Here is a 23,997-nt window from a genome sequence, read left to right on the forward strand (position 1 = left end):
ATCATTAAGCGCCTACATATTTTCTTGAGGATAGAAGAATTAAAGCTCATGTAGTTCTTTTACTTTTGATAACCCCAACTTACCTCATCGTCAATTATCGCTATCCGTTGTAATACTCGTGGGGATGGTATATCCACAATCATCACTAAAAAATTTATGTTCTCAATCCAAATCTTGGTATCGAAATCTAGCCTTCGTCCAATCGTCGACACAAGATTGAGCTTCCACAGATTTCGGACTTAATCTTGAACGACGAGAATCTAAAACTAATCCTCCGGCGCTAAATGCTTGTTCAACAGCAATCGTTGAAGAAGGGGTTGCTAATATCTGATAAGTGACGAGGGCGAGAACCGGGTAATCAATTGAGTGACTCTTCTACCACTCTAAGATTTGGAAATCAGTACTATGTTCTGCATCACAAAACTCAAATTGAGTGGTTTAATATTTTTCTAACTCGGAAATACTACATGTTGCCGCTTTTTATTTTTTTTGTCTACTCTTGAGCATATTGTACCCTCTACTAAATGAACTACCAGCTTCGCTTCGTGAGACAATAAATTGTGAAGATCCACAATCACTTAAACCATATCTAGTACACAATTCTCCATATAATACTACTATAGATTCTTTAAGATTTCCTTGTATATTTGAAATATCTATTGAATTTTCCAAATGTAAACAATTATGATAATACACATTCGGATAATCTAGTAAACCGTCTAATTTAATACATTGATAAAAAACAATACCAACTAAATAGACAAGAGGAATTTTGAAATAACAATGCAACCATTTTTCTCGCATTACTAAAATAGTCCGATCTAATTTAGTGTCGTTTTCATATTCACTAAAAATACTACCAATATTAACACACTCTATTAAAAATAAATAGATAGTAGAATAATAAATACCGGATAAAGTATTGGTAGCATCATTAAAAATTTTCAAAAAATCTAAATTTTTTTTTCAAACATCCCAATGTTGCGGAAGTAAAGTAATTTCGGGAATATTTTGCGAAATAAACATACATAATAAATCTTTGTAATCAAAAGTTTGACAAAGCAACTCGTAGGTAGAATTCCAACGAGTCGGAATATATCAATTTTGGGTAAAATTTTTCTAAGGGCATCAGTTTGGAATTGTCTGTGATTAAAAAAATAATTTGAGGTAAATCTATTATAGATATATCAATTTGGAATTTTACGCGATATAAAAAAAAAAATTTCTCCTTTGGAAATGCCAGTTCCTCCTCTTTGCAAGATTGTACGTCCATACACGTGGCAAAAGCAAGCCAGGACTTTCGTGGGTTTTGCGCCGCCTGTCTTTCGGCTCCAATGAGAGTGTTGTAAGTCTACGTACTCAGAGACTTTTCAACTTTCCTTCCTTGGGGGGAAAACCAAATTTGGACCCAAAATGGAAGACAAACCTTCTCCAATCAATCTTTATGCGAACGTCAATTCGATGTAAAATCTTTTAATTTTATTGATTTAGTCTTAGATTTTTACTTGAAACTCCAATATAGGCCAGAATGATGACTACATTGCAAGTTCCCGTAAAAATTTAAGACTAAATCGATAAAAATGAAAGATTTATAACCGAATTAGCATCCACCTAAGTTCGAACTTTAGGGCCGTGTTTGGTTGTTCGTATAAAAATTAGGATATAATATTTTATAACGTGTTTGATAGCTATTCATGATAGGATAAATGAGATACGGGAGGATATGACCAGATAAAAAAATCCTAGAGGGATGGGGTAGAGCCGAATAGGATTTCATTCTAACAATAGGTTCCGATATCTTCCCTCGCGACTTCCCTTCCTCTTACCAGAATTCTCCCCCCAATCTCGCCGTAGCTGCCGAACCTCCGCCACCGAAGCCCCACCGAGCTAGCTCTCTCCCGGAAAATCCTAATGAGAAGACGGAAAGGCATCTGTTGAGAGGCTGAAGAAAAAGCAGAGTTAGCAAGAACTACTAAAATGAAGCACCAACGTATTCAACCATAGTGGAAAGATGCCAAACCTGCTGAGGCAAGGAAAAGTTTTGCTGGGTCATAGCAAAGTAAGCAAGACTGCGACTTAGATTGATTTGCCATGCATCCTCTATAGATCGGATGGAGGAAAAATTAAAAAAAAAGGAAAAAAAAAGAAGTAGCCCTGAACATGTCCATCCCATAATGTCCAGTTGTATATCCAACTATAAATTCGCATTTTATCAAAAAGTAGAAATGATATGATAAAATGTTCAGATTTTTTTATCCAAATCTATCCGCTCTTATTCTGACAAGAAATCTAGATGATCGAATGTAGCCTAGAGACTTATTGAATATTACAAAATTGCATTATTGTAGATTTGGCCTAGCTCGGTTGGGCCGGAGTCAAGCCCGCAATATGTTTCTATCACAAATTGAATTTGAATCCCATATGTATATTGAATGCAAATAAGAAATTCGAGATGCCAAGTTAAAAGAGTGGTGATTGTGTGGATTTACGGTTGAAATCAAAAAAATATTTTCCAAAAGAAAAGGGAGTTGCTAACCCGACAATCCGACAAGATCGTCGGTTATTCATGATCACGCGATCTCCCAGTTAATGAGTGTTTTATGCAAAATACGCGGTGATGGCATGTGGATCAAAGATAATGCCCTTGCGGTGTGATCATCTCTTTGGAAATTTGGTCGACACAATTTACCATTCTCTAACTACCGACTAGGCAAATCACATCTAAAAGTGAAAGATGTCCACTATTTCCTCGACGAATTTCGAGCTTGTCGTTGTGCTATGCACCGATAGGAGTTCGCAAGCCGAGCCGACCCGTATTCCGATAGTTCCGAATGCAGCTTGCGGTATTTTAGGTCGGATTTGGAATTTTTGGATTACAACGACTTTCGCATTTTTTCTTCAAGTGACTCCAAAACTACTTACGGAACAAAAAAAAAAAATGCTCTGGAAGTAGAAAAATAAAAGTACGCAACCAAATAGAATTCTGCTCTAAAAGTGTTGTCATTCACGCCTAGAACATTGGGATTATTCACTTTTGAATTTTATCGAATATAGAGTCGAGAGTAATTCAGATTTCCATGCTGGCACTAAGATTTCTTTTTTTGACAACTTGAACTTTTAGAATAATATGTGGCACTCTTAAAATGGCCTTCACATGCTCGTATGGACTCTTCACAGCTCCGCGTTCTCCACCGAGCCTTTGGTGCAAAAGAGAGTAAGTTCCGAGCTTGTCGTCTTTTGACATCTTAAGCTTTTACGTAACTATCGTGACATGTTTGGAAGTTTCGTCGATCGTTCCAAACGACATGCACCCGTGGAAAATTGAACTTTTCACAAAATTGCAAGTTTCTTCCCCCACACTGCGATCTCCAGCCGCGGACGACAGATGAAACTTTCGGAAGCATATGCTGCCTTACGTTGGATGCTTGGTTGCCGAGCTCTCATGCCTGGAAATCTCTTCGGACAGAGAGACAAAAGGGAGGGGCCAAGGTTGACCCCGCCTTCAATTCTTTGACTCACGTTTTTTTTCCCTTGAGCATGGACGTCCGTGCACGTGGCAAAAGCCAGGACTTTCTTGGGTTTTGCGCCACCTGTGTTTTGGCTCCATGGAGAGATGTATAAGTGGGCATGCTCGAGACTTTCAGGGTGCGCATAGCAACATTTCTACTTTAAAAATTAATTTCTAATTAAAATTTAATTTTTCTTATTCTGTTTCAGAAATTGATTTCTGATCAGATAAATTCGTTTGTTAACATTTAAAAATTTCTATTTTTGAAACATTATTAACACAAAATCTTTTATGAAAAATTATTATCGGTGGCTAAAAAATTTATACTTCATTTTTAAAATTTTAAATTTCTTAAAAAAATAATGTTTATTTTCTTTTAAAATTAACAAATTATTATTTATTTTTTACTTCGACGATCGGAGACGGCAACTTGGCGGTGGCGACCAATGGCGAGCTACCGACAGTGGGCGGTGGTCGACGATGGCGAGAGGCAACGGTCACGGCCAGCAATGGGAGGCGAAGGTTGGCGATGGACGGTGGTCGGCAGTGGTCGCAGGTGGCGATGGGCGGCGGCCGGTGGAGGTCGGCAATGGGCGTTGGCTGGCGGCGGCTAGCGGAGGTCTGCGGTGGGCTACGATGGGCGGTGGACAACGGTGGGCGGCGACGGAGGAGGACATGGTTGAAAGAGGGTGACGCAAAAAGTACTTCTTGAGTTGAGAAGTAATTTTTTTTTTAACTTCTCAAATTGAGAGAAAAATAACTTTACAAGTAAAAATTCACTTCAGAAGTATAAATTTTTTTTAGAAGTAAAAATATTTTCCAAACATATTTCTACTTTAGAATTTATATTAACAAATGGATTTCTACTCCTAAAATGTTTCCGGAGCAGAAATCCACTTCTAGAAGTGTTGCTATGCGCACACTTAACTTTTCTTCTTGAAAAAAAGCCAATTCTGGACATAAAAAGGAAGGCAAACCTTTTCCAATCAATCTTAAATTTATAGTACGAATGTCAATTCAATTTTAAATTTGTTAATTTTATCGATTTAGTGTTAAATTTTGCGTGATTGTCTCCTCAAGTGCGAACCTTAGGGCTATAAAAATTAAGATATAATATCATATCATATATTTGATAACGGTCCATGATAGGATAGAGGAGATATAATTAGATATAATCAGATAAAGAAAAAATCTTAAGGGGTGAGATAGAGCTTGATAGGATTTCATCGTAACAATGGGTTCCAACATCTCCCCTCACAACTTCCCTTCCTCAGACTAGAATTCTCCCCCCAACCTCGCCGCCGCTGCCGAGCCCCACCGGCACGCTGCAGCTAGCTCTCTCCTGGAAAATCCTAATGTGAACACACGAAGTCATCTGTTGAGAGGCGACAATACCACTGAGGAAAAGCACATTTCTATGGGCAAGCAAGCATAAGGTGATATATTTGTCTGTTAAGAATTCCACGTGGAACTCAACAGAATTTCCAGCGATTACAACATGAACAACTTCCGCCGCAATGCCTTGCACCTGTTCAGCCAGCATCATAGCAAAGTAAGCAAGACAATGACTTAGATTGTTTTGCTGTGCATCCTCTATAGATCGGATGCAAGAAAACTCAAAACACAAAAAAAATTAGCCTTAACATGTTCATCCTCAAGATGCCCAGTTTGTATATCTAACTTTAAATCTACAGTTTACCAAACAGTCGATAGGATATGACAAACTTTCTGGATTTTTTGTCATATCCATTCTTATCTTGATTAGAAATCCGGACGATTAAACGCAGCCTAGAAACTTGATCGACATGATTGAGTATTTAGCTTTGGCCATTTAATCATCCATTGTGTCTAGATAGTTTGCAAGGTGTCAATTTCAACAAGGGGCGAGGCTCACTGTGGGGTTACACCTTCTTTTAATAACTATTGGTCCACTGCTTTTCAACCCGAGTGACAGACAATGATCATGGACCCGACAGCCCACATGACCCTCCACACTAAAATGGCTTGAAGATCATTTTGGGCAGAACTGGACAAAGGGCCTATAATTAAAAGGCTCGGCCTGGCTCGGTTGGGCCGGAGTCAAGCCCGCAATATGTTCCTACTGACGTGGCTTTGTACTAGGGCACACGTTGGATATATTTTTATTCCCGTCACAAATTGAAGTTGAATCCTATGTCGAATGCGAAAAAGAATTTCGAGATACCAGATTAAAAGAAAATTAGGAAATTGATTCGCTGACGGATCGAAGACGATGTCCTTGGGATGTCGATATCTCTTTGGAACTTGGGTCGACACAATTTACCATTCCCTAGTTACTGGCAAGGCAAATGGCATTTAAAGGTGCAAGATGTCCAGTGTTTCCGTGACGAATTCGGAGCTTGTGGTCGGGCAGGCTATGCACTGGTAGGAATTCCTGAGCCGAGCCGATGCTAATTCCGATCGCTCCGACCGTGGCTTGCAGTATTTTAGGTTCTGGTTTGGAATTCTTGGATTGCAACGGCTTTCGCCTTTTCTGGTTTTCATGCTGAGTCCTGAGAACTAGCAGTCCAAGGATTCATCACATCCTAGCAAAGAGAGCACTCTGTTCACAGTCCTGAGAAACCGATTTTAGTTTTATTTTGCTAACACTCATCATGGTAAAGAAACCATGACCCAATTCAAATTCATCCTCCTAATCGATTAACGTCGCTGCGAATATTCAATAAGAAATCGAGCTTTGTGAATAGGCCTAGAGCGCAAAAAAAAAAAAAATTCCGGGTTCCTAGTGCTTCCAAGTCACTGAGATGGGGCTTCTCACTCTGTGAACACCTTGGCCAGAATGAACCCAAGTCAAATGTCCCTGAGAATAGCTCAGTTTTGGAGTCCCAGCTCTCTTCCTTGCTATAAACCACACTCTGTAGCTCAAAGTCTGGTTCCTGTGCCTGAACACAAGCCTCCTTGGCCTGACTCTCAAGCTTAGCTCCTCAGGCGCCGCCACTTCCACTGAGTATACGGAATTCGGCTCGCCCACATTCGTGACCCACCGCCTGACCATCTTCCTCCTCGTCCCATCCTTAAAAATCACGGAAATCGAAGGGTAATTCAGGCTGAATCCCCTGTTTGTTCTCAAGAGCTCGCGACAGCTGACATTTCGGTGAGTGATGGTGAAGATGTCGAAATTTGTGTAGCCTAATGTGCACAGATGGGTAATGTAGTCGTCTGGGTTGATGTCGTAGATCAATCCTGGGTCGATGGCTCTCGCCGGGTTCACGTGCCCTGACCCCATGGCAAAGATCCCCGCTGGTTTGTTTCCGTCCATGATCGGCTTCCCTGAGTGGTCGGTCGTGTCCGAGGTCGTCATGATTGCCGATTTGATGGCCGCTGGGGTCCACCCAGGGTGGATGGACCGGATCAGAGCAGCAATCCCGCCGACGTGAGGGCAGGCCATGGAAGTCCCTGACATGACTGTGAAGTTCACTCTCCTGGAATCTTCAGGAAGCCCGCTTGGGCCTAAGTTTTGAGGCCAAGCAGCAATAATGTTGACTCCTGGAGCAATCACATCAGGCTTCAGGATTGTAGGATTAGTCAGGCTTGGCCCTCGGGACGAGAATTGAGCCACCGTCGGCGCTCGGCTTCTCCCAATGACGGTCCCACCGAACTCGATCCTGGCCCTCGGCCTCGCGGTGGAGTTAATGTAGGCCTTCAAGAGGATGGACTCCGAATATCCGATTGCCGTCGCTGGCAACACGTGGACCTCCACCGAGTTCTCTTCGAGGTTTATCTCGGTATTCGCTAGGATCATCGCGGCCCCACCCGCTTCCTTCACGACTTGGCCCTTCTCCGACCTCCCATTTACTCCGCGGTCGCAGACGACCATCTTGCCACGAACCTTTTCTCTAGGGAGTGACCCTTGGAAGCAAAATTCGCTCCCCGTGTTGCCGCCGGTGACGTAAATCAACTCAAGCTCTTCACTAGACGTCCTCGAATGGTCCCTCGCCAGGTTGATGGATTCTCCATACAGGAACTTCCGGTTGCCCAACCGAATGATTGCCGGGAATCTCCGGTCAAGCGTGCCCGCACCTATGGTTAGAATCCATGGAGCTTCGTTGGCGACCGAGTTCGGGAGTGGCCCATTGTTTCCAGCTGCGCATACGACCGATACACCCCGCTCAACTGCGCGGAAGCTCCCAATAGCAATGGTATCTGCGTAAATGGGGATTGGAAAGCCGCCGAGCGAGAGGGAGAGGACATCGACTCCGTCCCTGATTGCCACATCCATCGCAGCTAATATATCAGAGCTGTAACAGCCGCTGAACCAGCAGACTTTGTACACAGCAATGTGAGCGCCCGGGGCCATCCCACGGGCCACCCCCGCCCCATTACCGAGCACGCTCGCCATTGCCACGGAGGCTCCCCCAGCCGTTGATGAGGTGTGCGTCCCGTGGCCATGGGAGTCTCTCGGGGAGACATACTCGAGCACGTCGTCCGCCGAAGGTGACGGAGAAGCCACGCGGTGCCCCATGGTGAAGAACCGGGCCCCGATCAGTTTCCGGTTGCAATTCGAAGAGTTGAAGCCTTGCCCCTCTTGGCACGCACCCTTCCATTTCTTGGGGATGGGCGGCATTCCCCGATCGTCGAAGCTCGGGCTCTCGGGCCAAACTCCGGTATCCAGGACGCCGATGATTGTCCCACGCCCGAACCTCGACTCACTCCAAGCCCCTCCCGAGGGGTTCAACCCTAGGAACTTGTAGGAATAAGTAGTCTGCACTTGAAGGACCCTGTCAGGCCTAATGGCAACGACATCGCTCATTCGCTCCAAGCTCTCCCGCTCCGACTCAGACAGGCGAGCGGCGAACCCATCCATCGCGGAACGGTAGGAATAGAGTAGGCGAGAAGAAGGGTCTTCCTCGGGAGAGTGAGAGACGGCGCCATGGACAAAGGAGAGGTGCCATTGGAGCTCAGAAGCGAACGCGAGCCGGGTCGGCCCGTCAGGACGGAGCTGAACAATGAAAGTGTGGAGAGGGTCGGCGTCGGCATGGACCATGGCCAAGCAGAGAGAAAGCGAAAGCGAGAAGGCCGCGATGATGAGGGAGTTGATACTGGCTTCCATGGATATCGGGTCGAGACACTTCGCTGCATGATTTCGGGACACATTTGAGGGTGACTTATACGAAGACGAAGAGGTCGCAGAGAGAAGAGGAAACTCGTGAAGTTCAAACGGCTCTTCATCACGAGGATCATTTGGCTGAGCAGAGAGTGCTCTTCGAGGAGCTTAAGTGTTCGTGTGCGGGGCGCTGAGCTCTTTGGCTTCACGAGAAGTGATGGTCGGTTTTAATACATTAGAAAGCCGTTTGGATTCGAATGAAACTGTCTGACGAATGTTTGACGTGGTCTGACGGTCTAATAATACTATCAATTTATGATCTCACGATCTTCCAATTAATAAATGCTTTATGCAAAATATGCGGTGATGATGCGTGGATCTACGGTTGAGATTATATCGTCTCTGACAATCTTGTCAGGAAAACATTTCCCTTTGATGTTTGGTACTTGAGTTAAATTGACGGAGTTTGAAGCTAAATGTTTTTCATTTCAAATAACAATTTGTGTCTAAATATTTTGTGTAAATGATCTAAATATTATTCGATCATTCATTTTTATCAACGATATGGAGCAAATATATTCCAAAAAAAATACTTTTTAAATTATTAATTTTTCGAGAAATAAGAAAGAGTAAAATGGCCATCACCAATTCAATGTTGAGTTTCTGTCCATGTGCTTTGATGTATGCTACTTTGGGTTAAAGAGACGGAGTTCAAAGCTGTATACTAAAGCTCCGTTTATTTTTCTAAAGATGATTATACGTACAGCTTGAAATAATTAATCAATGTTCTGATAATAATTTTCGTCTAAATATTTGCATAAACGATGAAAATACTTTTTGATCATTTATTCTTGTTAGCGATACAAGTAAATATTTTTTGAAAAATATTTTATAAATTATTTTTTTTTTACGAAATAACTTAAACGGACATCCCCAATTCAATGCTCTTTACCCAAAAAAAAAAAATCCCCAATTCAATGCTCGAGTTATTCTGTCTGTGCGGCATTTATGATCAGGTATTGGGCTAAGCCATCCATGGCTCCCTTTCCACGTGCAGCTTGTGCCTCTCTGCATCTGAGCATTTTAAACACATGCCCACCACGCAACTAGCCAATCAAATTAGCTAAGGAGAGAGAGAGAGAGAGAAACATACTGTTCTAGGTATAACAACGTTACTGAGCATGTCTCAATTCCCATAAATGTGTTAGAATCCCACTCTCACTGGTTGCAAAGGATAATGACGCAAAATGATTCTTCAATTTTGACATAATTTATATCGTGATCCTGAAATTTAGCCCAATAAATAATGTGATACATGAATTTTTAATTTATTCGGTGTAGCTTCTGAACTTTTTGTACATGTTCAATTTAATCTCTAAACTGTATAAAAATGTTTCGATCCACGGACAATATTGAAAATTTCTATACGGCCTAAAGATTAAATTGAACATATACCAAAAGTCTATAAACCACGTTGAATAAACTAAAAGTTCGGGGATAATATTGCACATTGAGATAAAGTTCGGGTACCACATTGAACAAATTTAAAGTTTAGGAACCACATTGCATGTTTGACCAAAGTTCATGGACTATTTGTGTCATTTATCCATATTATAAGATCCAAGGTGCGACAGCAACAATGCATTTGGAACAGCGGCAACACGTTTCTCGACCGAGCGGCCATTGTCGTCGATACAGCCAAGCGACTTAGGGGGGCTATGGATCCATCGATGTGAGATTGTTCTCGGACACCTTTCATCTCAGTGCTAAATGGAGGACGCAAAGCGGTCATGTATTTGAAGTGTAACTGTGGTACCAAAAATAAAAGATCAAGGGTGCATTTGGTTCAATATTTTGAAAGCATTTTGAGGAAAAAATTGGGGTTTTGACAACCATTTTCAAGGGCCTTTGTGGTGAAAGCTTGATTTGGTAAGGCTAAAAGCTCAACGCCGATAGGGACCAGCATTGATGTTTAAGCATTTTCAAAATGCTGAAGACCCCATTAATCAGTTATTTGCATATTTTGCCCTTAAAACTTTACTAAAAATCCATTTTTACCCTTGTCAAAAAGTAAAATCCTAGTTTATTGTTCATCTTCGAGGGCAGCCTGATTGCGCGACCTCGGGCCTTGTCACTTGGGACCGTGCAACCTCAACCGACTATTGCTAGCTCTAGATCTTGCTCGTCGATGGCTTGAGCCCTTCGCCAACTCCAACAAAGGGTTTAACTTTTTTAATTAAAAAAATAATGCAATCAAAGCCCTTTGCAATTTTTTTTTTGTCAAATACTACTTAACCCATAAAAAAAAATTTCGGAGGATTTTTTACTAAACAGCGTTTGCATTTCTCCAAAGGCTATTTCCAAAGTTGAACCAAATGCAACTTTACATGATGATCGTGCATGCAATAAAGTGCATGCGAATCACAAGTTCTTTTTGCATAATAACAAAATCAAATTGACCAACATTTATTGGGAAAATATCTACTTCTTTTTTTATTACTTTCGAAAATGTTACGGTGTTTGTTACAATTTTTAGCGATAAAAGTACTAAAAACATCTTAAACCTATTGCATTAGTGTCAATTCAGTTTATCCGATCAATTTTGGCCGAAAATCACCGACATGGACAACAACCGTCCCCACGTGGCACGCCGACCCTATCGTAACCATTTTTTATTATTTTCTTTTTAAAAAAATCAATATTTTATTTATTTTTAATTACTTTTTCTTTTCTTTTTTGCTTCCATTTTGGCCAGTGAGGATGCTGGCGAGGCCAAGAAGGCCTTTGGCAAGGGCTTCACGAAGAAAGAAAAATAGCAAAAATAATTTAAAATTACAATTAAAAAAATAGTAAAAAAAATGTCCATGTCAACGCTGGTCACGTCACGTAAGATAGTTGACGTCCACCTCGATTATTTTCAATTAAATTCGATCGGATAGACTCAGTCAGTATAAATACAAAAATTTTAAAATTGAATTGCTACCAAGGCCATTGATTAGGACTTCTTCAATACTTTTCCTGACACCAGGCAATTCTTGGGCCTGGTTCTTTTATTGCTCCGACCCGTATTTGAGACCAGACTTGTCAACTAGAAAATCCAGATCTGGCCCAATCCATCAAGCTTAGCATGTGATGCAGAGAGAGAGAGAGAGACTCGTGGCCATCGGCTCTCTACCCCTTGCCCAAGCCCATATTTAATTGCGAACAAGTTGCACAAAATACACTATTCCAAAATTATATTATATTTAACCACGTAAACTTGTTCACATCGCAACCTTAATTATGCTTTTAAAGCGAAACACGTCCATCGATGAAAAAAATTTATCGAGATCCAATTATCTTGTCTATTTTTAGACCGCGTTCTTTCGACAGGTAGCGGTGCCGCTTCACTTCCCAAGTCAGAATAGCACGCCATAAGACAAATTCAAACTCTCCGCGAGGTTCGAGCTGTACTATGATGGGCACCGTCGTTGTATTTTATTGCAGGAGAACGAGATCTTAGGTCAGAGTTAAGGAACTTCCAAGATCCGAACCGAGCGGCTCAACCCGGATTATCATATTGAAACTTGGGATTTCTTCAACTGAAGAAGGTTCCCAGAGACGTGCTTAAACGATTCGTTTTTGACTTGTTTGTCTCGGGGAGGAAAACGTGTCCCGGGGTTTCCACAAAGAAACGTGCTGGGAGCTACTCGGATTCCAGCTCGAGTCACGCAGTAGGGGAAACAGCCAAAGTCAAAAGAGAATTTCTAGCGATGGCGTTGGGATTCAGCTGAGATCCAGCTTTGGCGGCGATTGAGATGGTCACCGGGGGTTCCTTGTTGGGAAAGAAAGTGTCGGGCTTCCCGTCTAGTCAAGCCGCGCTCGAAACTCGACTCGAGCTCGACCGACTATTAACAGTTCTGCTTGATCTAGACTCGAAAATCATTCCCGGCAAGAATGATTCAATTTAACCCGAACTGCTCCCAATTTGAGATGTCAAGCCAATTCCACCATACTTTGGACAGCACAACTCTTCGTCCGATTTAACGTAAGAATTTCATGGGCATGCACATGGATTCTTGTTAAGCAATCGGTGAAGTGAAATTCGCTCTGGAGACGGCGATATCTAGAGTAAACATGCTAAGAATAAGATGGAGATGGTGACAATAAATAACCCAAAAAGAGCCTTATGGATCATTCCCTATGTACATTAGGGACCTGTTTGGTAACAGTTATGTTTTCGAAAACAATTTCTTAGCAGAAATGATTTTTTTCTAATTATGTTCTTGAAAACAAAGAAATATACTTTTTTTTTTTTTTTTTGCTTCTTGTTTTTGATTTAAATCTATTCTCTGATCTGTTCCTAGGAATAGAAAAATTAACTAATGTTCATTTTATGTTCCCGGGAATAAAAAAAAGGAATCAGATGATAGGAGCGTTACCAAACAGGCCTTAGGTAATCACACAATAGCCAGAAAAACGCCACAATGAATGGACCACCAAACCATACACATTTCTGCCACATACAATAATGCGGGCTCCGAAGAAGAAAGTGAAAAGGGTAGCCATGAAAGGGACTCCCTTTGTTGCATGTTCAGCATAAAAATTCCAGGCAATGTGAAGCCGAACCGGCAATCATATTTTAAATTCCGATGATGAATGGCTTTAGTGACATTTGGTAGAAGATCCTAATGTCATGGCTAGGAAAAAGACACCATTTTCCAGGGAAAAGAGACAAACACATGAGTGGGGAATAAACCTCCAGAGTCTCTGGGTATTGTATACACCAGAAGAAGCTGCTTCTTCAAGCTACTAACTCAGTACACAAAGACAAATAGGAATCACAGAGAAATCAAATCACTGAACTTTCTGAACAAGATAAAACAAGTTTGCATTTCCTTGTTCAGAGTCTCTTTAGAACCATAGATTTGCAGGAGCAATCAGTCTTAAGAGCAAACATGTAGAGGCAAGAAAGTTCATGCAATGAAAACTTCCCCTAGAGCTGGGATAGGCACTTGAAAATATGCCAGAATCTGCATAGCTTCAACCTTACAGAACAGAGCGGCACATTGGCTTATATAGCTGCTGCTTCTATTGAGAACTTGCAAAGATGGAGCAACTTGGGTCCACTATGATGAGATCAAAAGCTTAACCAGAAAGAGAAAAGCTTTATTTATCATGAAAAGTTCCAGCAAACTTTGCGAACATGGACATTAAACAGATCCATCCATGGAATTTGTGATATCTATTGAACGCAATTAAAGAATCACTAGGCATGATACAATTAAAATGTAGACGGGATTGGGACACTCAACTATGTTTCTGTGTTTGATTCCCTAGCATGACAGCGGACCTAAAAGGCTGAACCGAGCGGCATATTGGCTTCAAAAATATGTCATCGGAGAGCCGTTCTACTCTTGCCTTCAGTTGGAATCTCTCTTGAAGTGAGCTCCATCTAGAGGCATCACCATGCATCGGCACTAGGTAAAGCTTCTTCAGGAAAAATGAAGCCTCCACATCATGACTGGTCTCTCTGCTCGTTCTTCCAAGACTTCTTCGCAACTTCGGCAGAGGAACCTCCAGAATCTCCCCCGCCCTCCTTTGGCTTCGAGAAGAAAGGATCCCATTTGTGGCCTCCCGCTTCACGTTGTCCCTCCTCTAACAAGGCATATTTCCAGCTATTCTCTTCAATAAAGTTGTCATATTCAGTACGACCTTCAATAATGTTCCTTCTCAGCCTCGTAACCTTGTCAATGACGGCCTGCACAGCTACATCGAAAGCGTCCTTTAGAGTCTCTAGTTTCGAGCGTGGATCTGCATAGATAAGCCTTGGAATGAGATTTATGACCTCCTCCCTCATTATCTTCACCTGCTCAGGAGATATTTGTCGAAGCCTCTCCTCTATGCTAACATTGCGCTTTCTTATATCATCTTCGGGAATAAAGACGGAGTACTTTGTGTAATTTTTTGGAAGATGCCAGGTGTACTGAGTGTAGGCTGATCCTGGATGGAAGAAGACTGGTATACAACCTGCCAGCATCGAGTCAAAAGCAGATCTCCTCGTATATGAGTCACCCTGTGGTTGCAAGCAGAAAAGGGAGCTTTGGAACATCTGCATAATACTGCTTGGAGAATGACACTTGCTCTCCCCAAAATCACACTCTAGCAGCTTGCCGACCTTAGAGTTCCTGCACTGATCAATGATTTGTCCTCGGATTGATTTTGGGTTGTCTGGACGAGGAGCGCCGGCAAAGGAGAACAGCCATTTGCGCTCCAATTTCCTCATCCTGTCCTGCCAGGTAAATACGTCAGCATCTTTTGCTGGGTGGAAATAAGTCGGATAAGGAATGCCGAAATCATTCGCATTCCATGGACTTGACTCCACAACAAGCATAGACATGTTTCTTGCGGCAGGGAGAAAGAGAAGCTTATTGCCCCAGTCTTTTTCTTCGTCACTTAGCCGCCTGAAATCCCATGTGATCCTCCCAGCAACAAGAAAGTGATCCTTCCCTCCCATGATGTTCCACTCCGGCCTCTTCATTAGCCATTCAACTAAATCAAGAGATGCGGCATCCCTCACAGATATGTTGTAACCCCAGAGATACCTCGCAATGTCAAATCCAGCATAGAAGGGTACAAATATAGCAGAGGCAATGGAAGAATCACGCGTTAAGCAATCGTACTGCTTCATCCTATTGTTGAAAATAACATCAACAGCAAACTGATTTGTCGCGTACCATCCCGTATTCGAGAACACACCTTCGACGTTCTCAAGTGGTGGACCAAGCCCGGCATTACTGGTGAACTTACACATATTGGTCCAGAGGCTTAACTTCCTACACTCCTTGAGCATGTCCTCGTTAAACCTAGGCGGCAGGTCATGGACATATATGTACCTCCCACCGCACGGATCACTCTTGTTCTCTGTAGTTCTCAATGCTCTCATGAAGGGGAAACTCTCTCTTTTCCTTTTAGTTGCCCGTTTTGGGGAATCCACCACTTTGGGAGTTTCCAAATGGCTCTCCTTCACTGGTATAGCGCTTGAGTGGATTTCCGGCGAAGGGTCCTCAGTCCTATGAGGAGGCTTGAATTCGGTTCTAACCGATATGGGTTCCAATTTGGTGGAATCCGCCACTTTGGGAGTTTCCAAATGGCTCTCCTTCACCGGCGCAGCTCTCTTGCGGATTTCCAGCGAAGGGTCATTGATCCTGTGAGAAGGCCTGAGTTCGGTCCTAACCGGCACGGGTACCATGGCGGATTCATCAAAAGGATTACTTCCTAGAACTGCGAAATGGAAGTACAGAAGCAGAACCCAGAAAAACAAGGACAGTGTAACCAAGAAACAGAGGCGGGGGTGCTGGCTCTTAGCCGTTCCCTTCTCCATATGCTCCGACGCAACACTGGTCGGCGAACGGCGTCTCATCAATAACACAAGCACAACAGTCTAACCCACCACCCAAGCCATCATCCTCGTCTAAGCGCCGGACCAAGATTCCCCGACGATACGAAACGCCGACCTAATTTGACCAATCAAACGCGAATGGGGAAAAACCCTCACTCCAATCGCTCAGCAAGAGTCTGGATTCGGCCGCCAATCTCGGGAGAGAGGTAAAATGAGCTGCTCAGTATCTGAACGGGGATGTGAAATCAAATGGGATAAAAAAAAAAAAAAACAAAGCAACAGACGCACTGAATTCAAGCAGCCAGAAGCTGTAACAAATCGATATCTGGTGATGACAATCAGAATCAGCAAAACCTCGAGAACTTACTGAGTCTGTCTCGTCCGCCGATGATTCCGACGCTGGATTCAAACTCCCATTAACGCAGAACGAGGAAGCAACCGATGTGAGCGAGAGAGAGAGAGAGAGAGGTAGAGAGGGGGAGAGAGGGGTTGATCTATATGGTTTCGAGGAAGTTGCTAGGTGCGATCATGGAGCTGAGACGAGCAAATCGTGGGCGAGCGAAACGAGAAGGAAAGCGAACTTATGAGAGAGAGAGAGAGAGAGAGAGAGCAGAGATTCAGGGGAGGCGCATGTTAGCGACGTGCGTTGGTCGGGAGCTTCCCATCCCACTTCCTGTCGGTAGCCCGTAGATTCGTGCCACGTAGGCGGTCCCGGGGGTTATGCCTTGTCAGGTCAAAGAGGAGCCCGGCGTTCCTCCTGGAATTGCGTCGCGTAATTATGTGAGACGCTTCCGTATAAAATGTTCGATACCGTGTGAGATATTGAGAGGCCACTGTCAACTATTCCAAAAGATCAATGTATTAAATGAATGCATAATTTGATGCTCAGATATTCTAACGGTGAGATAGATATCGTGAGGAGACATTTTCATTCTCGACCAAGGGTCGCATCCTACAAGTCCTATGCCGGACGTTGCTACTTGCCTACTGCGAAGGAGGGGCTCATCGACCCGAGCAATTTAATTCATGAATAGTGCTGAGTTGATCTGCCACGATTCGTTAGTACTTTAACGATAGGGTTCAAGAGGGTAGCGCAAAACTGGCGGCATCCCCCTGCTTCGCTCGCCTCACACTAAATTCCAAATTTAAAACATGCGGTGAAAAATCCACAGAAATAATGTACATAGAGAGACTGGGTCATATGTAAAACAAGAGTAAACGGGCACTAGATTGATGGGGTGAAGGAGATAATTTATTTCGGAAAGCGCTAAATTCATTAAGACTTGGTTAGTCTAGCTTTCCTGTTGTGGATGGGTCGGTGGGGGTTTCCTCTCGGATCACTAATTCATAATAAAATGGGGAAAAAAAAATCAAAGTACAGATATCATCGTCCATTAGGAAACTTGTAACTTGTCATTCGGAACGTGATGAGGGGGGACTCTCCCCCACTCAAATCTTTTACAAGAAAGAAAAATGATACGAATAGTCCGTGAATTTGAAAGTAATATACAATGTGGTTTCTGAATTTTTAATTTGTTCAATGCGGTCCTTAAACTTTTAACTCATTCAATGTAATTCTTGAACTTTTGGTACACATTTAATTTAGTACGTGGATAATAAGAATTCTTGATATTGTCCCCGATCTTAAACTAATGCAAGTATGACATTTAACATTTGCGTATAATTCAAGGATTACATTGAACATGTATCAAAAGTCCATGGATCACATTGAATAAATTGAAATTTCATGGATCACATTAAACATTAGGCTAAAGTTTGGATATCACAATGAATAAATTAAAATTTTAAGGTCCACATTGCACATTGAGCTAAAATTTAAGGACCATTTGTATCATTATCCTTTTATGGAACTTGAAACTTGTCACGATTCGCCCTAATCATCAAAGTAGGGCCGAGCATAATGGACTGACCAAACCGATCGGTTGGTTACGGTCGGCTCGGTTCCCAATTTTAGAGGGAACCGGACCGGACCAAATAATATTTTTAAAAAATATATATAAATGTAAACCTAAACCTATGGTACTTATGATGTTTAGTATAACTTATAGATTTACCGACAACGTTATACAATCAATGAGAGGTGATCCGGTGAATATGTAGTTAAAGATAAAAATTTTACGAAAAATCACACAAAATTAGATCGGTTGAAAATCGAACTGGACCGATCGATCAGATTTTCGATCCTTGAAATTGAGAACCAATCCTTTTGATTCTAGGATGGAATCGGGAATCGATCACTTCTGATGAGGAGCTGATAATTATTATTATGTGATTCGATTGGGAATCGATCTCGAGAAATCATAACCCATGCACACGCCATTATGCAACAACAAAGTAAGGTTGAAACCACCGACAGAAACGGCCGAGGCACGTGGCGGAGAGCCGATTGATTTCAGGTTGTCATCGAGCGGCGCGCCTACGGAAGAAGGCGAAAGCACCGACGCAAACGTCGCGTCGCCGGGGGCAAGATCCTTATCACAAGGAGAGGGGAGAGATCTCTACATCTTCCCCACAAAAAAAAAAAAAACGAAAGAAATTAAAATGGAAAAAGAAAATCCCATGTTTTACTTTGAATCATGTTATCAAAGAATTAGCAAATAAATGTTTTAGTTTGTGCTGTGATTTAAGCTCGAATAATGAGCTATGTAAGAAGGTGAACGTGCTTACCACTCGAGTCGCGCTTAGGGTTTGCGACACCTTATTAAACGACTAAAAAGAAACAACCAAGGGATGGTATGTGCCGACGTCTAGAGAACTAAAGGGTTCAATGTCTTTTAGAATATCTTTAAACTTCTTGCACAACGAAACATTCGGATCACTGGAATGGCCCGAACATTATCGGAATATCTTATAGCAGTCTTTAAGAAAAATTGTGGCTGAGTTTCACGACGGACAAGCACCGAACGAGCAAGAATCATTAGGCCATGGCCAGTTACTAGATAGGTACAGATTGAGGTTTGTTGGGGGCATACCTCGTAGCGTTGACAGTGCTTGCCTATCTTCTCATGAGCTATTTTTGGACACGCGGGTAGATTTGAAATTAGATTGAAAGTTAAAGACTTTTTATGAGACAAAAAAATAAAGTTTAGAGCATAATTGTGATTAGATCTAAAATTAAAAAAAAAATTAAGGGAATTAGCCCCATGAAAAAAAAAAAAAAGGCATCATTCTTATGAGCATTAAGTCTCATTTGTGTTGTTCTAGCTCATGTAATAGAGCAAACGTACGTCTATCCGTCCTATGTTGCTTCACACATTTCGCGTCATTGTTTTAAATGGCACGATGAAAATGATTTAAACAAGCTTGGCTTCTCAAAATAATTTTTTCTTTTCCAGCATTAGAATGCCAAAAGAAGTTTCGCTATCATCATGAACTAATGAAGGAAAAAAAAAAAAACAGAAACATAAATCAAGAACAAACTGGCAAGTTAGATAATAGCAAAATCATTCGAAAAAATCACAGTCAGGAACCGGACTCTCATCGCCTCGACGCTACCGAACTCTTGAGTTCTTTTTCAATAGAATGTGAGGAAACCAGCTGCAACTACAATGGCGCTTCGTGATATCCCTATAATATAAAGAGGAAAGGCATGAATACAACATGAATGCACACATGCTAATTAATGTCGTGTAAGATAAAACGAATCAAATCGATATACGATGAGTCTTTTGACTATCGTGAACCCAAAAAGTACAGTGCTTCCACTCTCTCTTATCGCTTTCATGAAGCTCGGACATGCAAGGGAGAGCTACGGAGATGAAAGAGAAGGAGAGCCTAGTTTTTTCGGAAAATAGCTTTTATACGATGAATATGAGGAAATTGTTAGACAGTGACTTGTCATGTGTTTTCCTTGGCAGTAAGAAAGAAACCCCTCTCCCTTCCTCCTCTAGCAATCGCAATTACCGTGACTCCTTTCTTTCTTCTCGGCTTATTATTGCGTTTGTCATAAATTTTGAAAAGGACGGCGAATAGAGGCTTAGTACATAAGAATAAATAAATAAATAAAATAACTTGATTTTTGGATTGTCGAAAGGGATAATGGTAAAGTAGGAATCTTATAGAAGTTTGAATCTTTAGTACTCAAGTTAAGAAAAAAACCATTGACGTGCTCTTTGGATTATCGAAAGGGGCACCCGTAAAGTTAATCTTACGTACTCCTGTTTCGAACGGAGATGCTCATTTCCCAGGGCTTTTTTCAAAAATGGGTCCAAAAAAAATTACGAAAATGGATCAAATTTTTTTTTATTTACAGAAAGGGGTCCCGTGTGGGAGTCTAAATGTGCGCTGGTGAAGGGTCTTTTTCAGTCCCTATATGACTCATAAAGTGCAATGGGCATATTAAATGTGCATGTAATTTTATGAAATTTTGATATGTTATGCATAAAGAGGTTACGACAAATTGTCATGAAAAATATATCCATAGATTCCGCACAAAAAAAAAAATCATAACAATAAAAAAACATGCAAATGGCAGGAAAGAAATAAAATTTTCAAAGACTTTCATCCTCTTAATGGAATGATCGTACCGATCAAAATGATTTGGATTGTAATGAAAATTTTATATGTGATAGATTTGGATGGTAAGAACAACTTTCATCAAGAGAGTTCTACCAACTAAAATCTTAAAAAAATTATAAAAATTTGAGAAGCCGCAAAGGTCGAATCAGAATAGAGCAACCTATGAGATTCAAACAAAAATTTCAGATTCTGACTTCCTACTACGATGCACTTTTGCCATAACAAACGATCTCTGTTTCACACATAAAAAATACCGTTGAAAAGATATGTATCTCAGCTATGAAACTTCTTTTATACTTTTTTCATATATGTGCTAGATTGGTACCACATAATCCGAACATGAAAAAATGTCATAAAATAGAAAAACACATGAACAATAGCAGGTTACTAATTCAATTCACCAACTTCATGAATGTATTAGATAGACCTAATGATACTCATTTTGGATGATCTATATATGAAATCAAAGTTCTCGAAGTGGTCTATGAATATCTAGAAGAAAGTGAGAGCAGATTCGATCATCCGGACAAGCAAAATCGAGTTACAAATTCGAGACGCGCTCCGATATGAAAATGCAAAACATGAAAAACATTAACCAAATTATTATCGATCACTATAATCATGTGAAATCAACATTCTCAACAACATGTATCAATATTTAGCAGCAATCAAACTAAAATTTTTTTCAAGTTCCCAGCGACGATCTGCGGTCATGTTGAAAAAAAAAAAGGTGAAGAATCCAAAAAGCCTAGGGCGCCGCCTCCGAGAAACCGATGTTGTACCTCGTGTTCGAGTACCTGGACACCGATCTTAGGAAGTTTTGGACAAGCGTGGGGATGGACCTCATAAATGTGAATTACAAAAAAAGTCACAAATGTTAATTGTTTTCATGGTTTAAATAAATTCTTGAAAAAATCTAAAAAAGATGTCATGTTTTCTTAAATTAAATAATGTTTTCTCATACTTCTTGCATGAAAATAACCTTTAATAAAATTTGAGACTTTGAGGAATCAACTTCTTAAATCAAATTAGATGTTATTTCACTTTAGGATAGCTTCTTATCTCAATTTTTCATAAATCCGAAAATGCACAAAAATACTCAAAAAATGTCATTGCGTATTGTTGACACATGAGTTTTTATCAATTTTTCTTTTGAAATATCTTAAAAAATCCATAAAAATTCATAAAATTGTAAAATCAACTTTGGTAACCTTCCTCAAGCTTAAGGAACCATTTTCGACCAAAAAATAATTTTTCATATTTTTTTGATATTTTTCAGAAAATAGGAAAATTCCAAAAAAATAAAAAAAAAATACCATTCGAGGTCACAAAAATACAGAAAAATAGTCAGTATTTTTATTTTAATTCCCTTTTCATTTTGACCTCTTAAAATTTGAAAATCTCAATTCATATTTGTGTGTTCTTTTACAAGCGCACCCCTCGAATTGGGCATAAAAAAAATACCATTTGAGTCATTTTATTTTCTTTATTCACTTTTGAGGATTGTGACGTGATTATCTAGTATTCCATTTCATATCATAGTCCAATTTTGCATAGAATAGCTCAATTTCCACTCTAAGGACCTAATTGCATGAAAATCTTTACATTTTGGTCCCTAGGTTGCTGATTGTGAAATTAATTTTTTTTCGGGGAGCACCCATGGGACCCCAAGACCCCTACCCTAAATTTTTCGACCATCTGAGTCCAATGACAGATCCAATTTCTACAAATTCCTTCGTTGAGGGTTTAAAATTGGCGAAAATCGTATTCGGATCCTACCCAACATTTGGGGTTTTCACCCAATTTCAAGGGAATTCCTCACAAAAATCACATTTTCGGAAGAGATCCATGATCGGAAAATGATTTTTAACGCCAATTTCGTGAAAAAAAAATGACATTTGCTAGCTCAATTAGAACATTTTTCACGCGGACAGGGTCCGCCGGGTCGGGCAAACCCGACCTGGCGACCCAACACTATTCATCGTCTTCTTCACGGATCACACGAACGAATAGGCAGGAGGCTGGCCGCTTCTTCGACGGTTCTAACAAAATCAAAAGGGGGCTTCTAGAAGGTCCGGCAGTTGGAGAAGTGGGGAGAGGCTAACAAGAAAGGGGATGCTCGCAAATAAAAGGGGAAAAACGAACAGAAAAGGAGAATAGAAGGGGGAGAGGAGGAGTGAAAAAAAAGGGAGGAGCTCTCTGCAAAATGGTAATCCGCCATTAAAGGAGAAAACCAAGCTCTTCAACCTCGAGTGCCGAAGAACTCCGGTGACGCCAAGCCACACTACTGGTCTTGTTGGCTTCGTATTGATCCAAGGAGCAAGCGCAACCTGTTCTCTTCTCGGATGATTGCAAGAAGGTGAGTCCAACTATCAAAATGAAACTCGAGGCTTCACGGTTTAGCTTAGATTCAGTAGGATTCCCTTTGAGTTTTTGTAGTCGAAATCGTTTCTCGGGCTCTCTTTAACCTTCCAACGCGTGCTTGGTCTACGTTCTGAGCGAAACCAAACTTAGCGATGGTACAGGTAAGTTTCCTTATCCATACATGATGCTGTTCACCCGATTAGAAAAAAGTTAAGAGTGTAGAAATTGTTTATTGTGAAATTTTTTAATTCCGTGATTTAGAGTAAAATTTGTTTTGAATCACCTATCCATCCCTCTCTAGGTGATATTGCTAGATACAACTGATTCCTCACGTGATCCGTGCGTGTGTCAATCTCTCACGTGTGCGGTACATATTTCAGCAAGTGAATTATTTTAAGTGCCAACACCGAAAAATATTTTTCAAAAACGTCACAATTTTCGCGAAACAAACAGAGCTAAGTGTTGAGAGGGTAAATGAGGAATTAAAACTATTTAGTGAAAAAAATTAATTTATGATGCCAAACGATATAAATTCAGGAAATATTTTTTCCTTTCTTTAAAATAATCGACATCATGACCAAACCAAAGAGCTATTGCACCATTTTGTTTCACAATTTATGTTTGTAAGCGTTAATCATTCACTTGATTAAGTTTAGCGCGCATACTGATGATTTAATCTACAACGCGGTCTTGAAGATGGTCACGCTTTTTCCACTCCCTCTTTGGTTCCCACACTCCCTGGATTAGTGTTTTGACAAGAATATCCCTTGTGGTCCCACCTTTTAGCATATCATTCCATCAACACATAATTTTGTATCTTGCCTTTTAACTTTTTTTTCAAAACTCGATTGGATCCTTGTAAAAAAATTGAGAATTTTTTTAATCATAGAAGGGAGAGAGAAGGTGCAATTCGATAGATTTTCGCCAAATGCATTTGACTGCATAAACAAGAAAAGAAACCTTATTATCTCAACAAAAATGTATCCTTTAAAAATTGGACGGATACTTTTGGAAAAATGCAAATATCTTTGGATTAAACGGGCTTTTTGAAATGATAGTAGTGTTTGGTAAAGTGTATTTTGAAAGTACATTGAAAAATAACTTTGATGTAAATGCCGCTTA

At 40.9% G+C, this 23,997-nt stretch overlaps 2 protein-coding genes across 2 annotated transcripts; both read right to left on the bottom strand.

The window, feature by feature from the left end:
* Positions 1-6,099: 6,099 nt before the first annotated feature.
* Positions 6,100-8,657, bottom strand: LOC115739205 (subtilisin-like protease SBT1.2). The gene has a single exon (XM_030672207.2). The coding sequence runs from the start codon at positions 8,595-8,597 to the stop codon at positions 6,270-6,272; it is 2,328 nt and encodes a 775-aa protein (XP_030528067.1). The 5' UTR covers positions 8,598-8,657; the 3' UTR covers positions 6,100-6,269.
* A 5,064-nt stretch (positions 8,658-13,721) lies between these two features.
* On the bottom strand, positions 13,722-16,555 carry LOC115739206 (xyloglucan galactosyltransferase MUR3-like). The gene is made up of 2 exons (XM_030672208.2): positions 16,340-16,555; positions 13,722-16,199 (listed from the first exon to the last, which is right to left on the bottom strand). Exon 2 carries the CDS (start codon positions 15,991-15,993, stop codon positions 14,089-14,091), a length of 1,905 nt encoding a protein of 634 aa, XP_030528068.1. The 5' UTR covers positions 15,994-16,199; positions 16,340-16,555; the 3' UTR covers positions 13,722-14,088.
* Positions 16,556-23,997: the final 7,442 nt, after the last annotated feature.

This window comes from Rhodamnia argentea, chromosome 10, assembly GCF_020921035.1.
Source record: "Rhodamnia argentea isolate NSW1041297 chromosome 10, ASM2092103v1, whole genome shotgun sequence".
Classification (NCBI taxonomy): domain Eukaryota; kingdom Viridiplantae; phylum Streptophyta; class Magnoliopsida; order Myrtales; family Myrtaceae; genus Rhodamnia; species Rhodamnia argentea.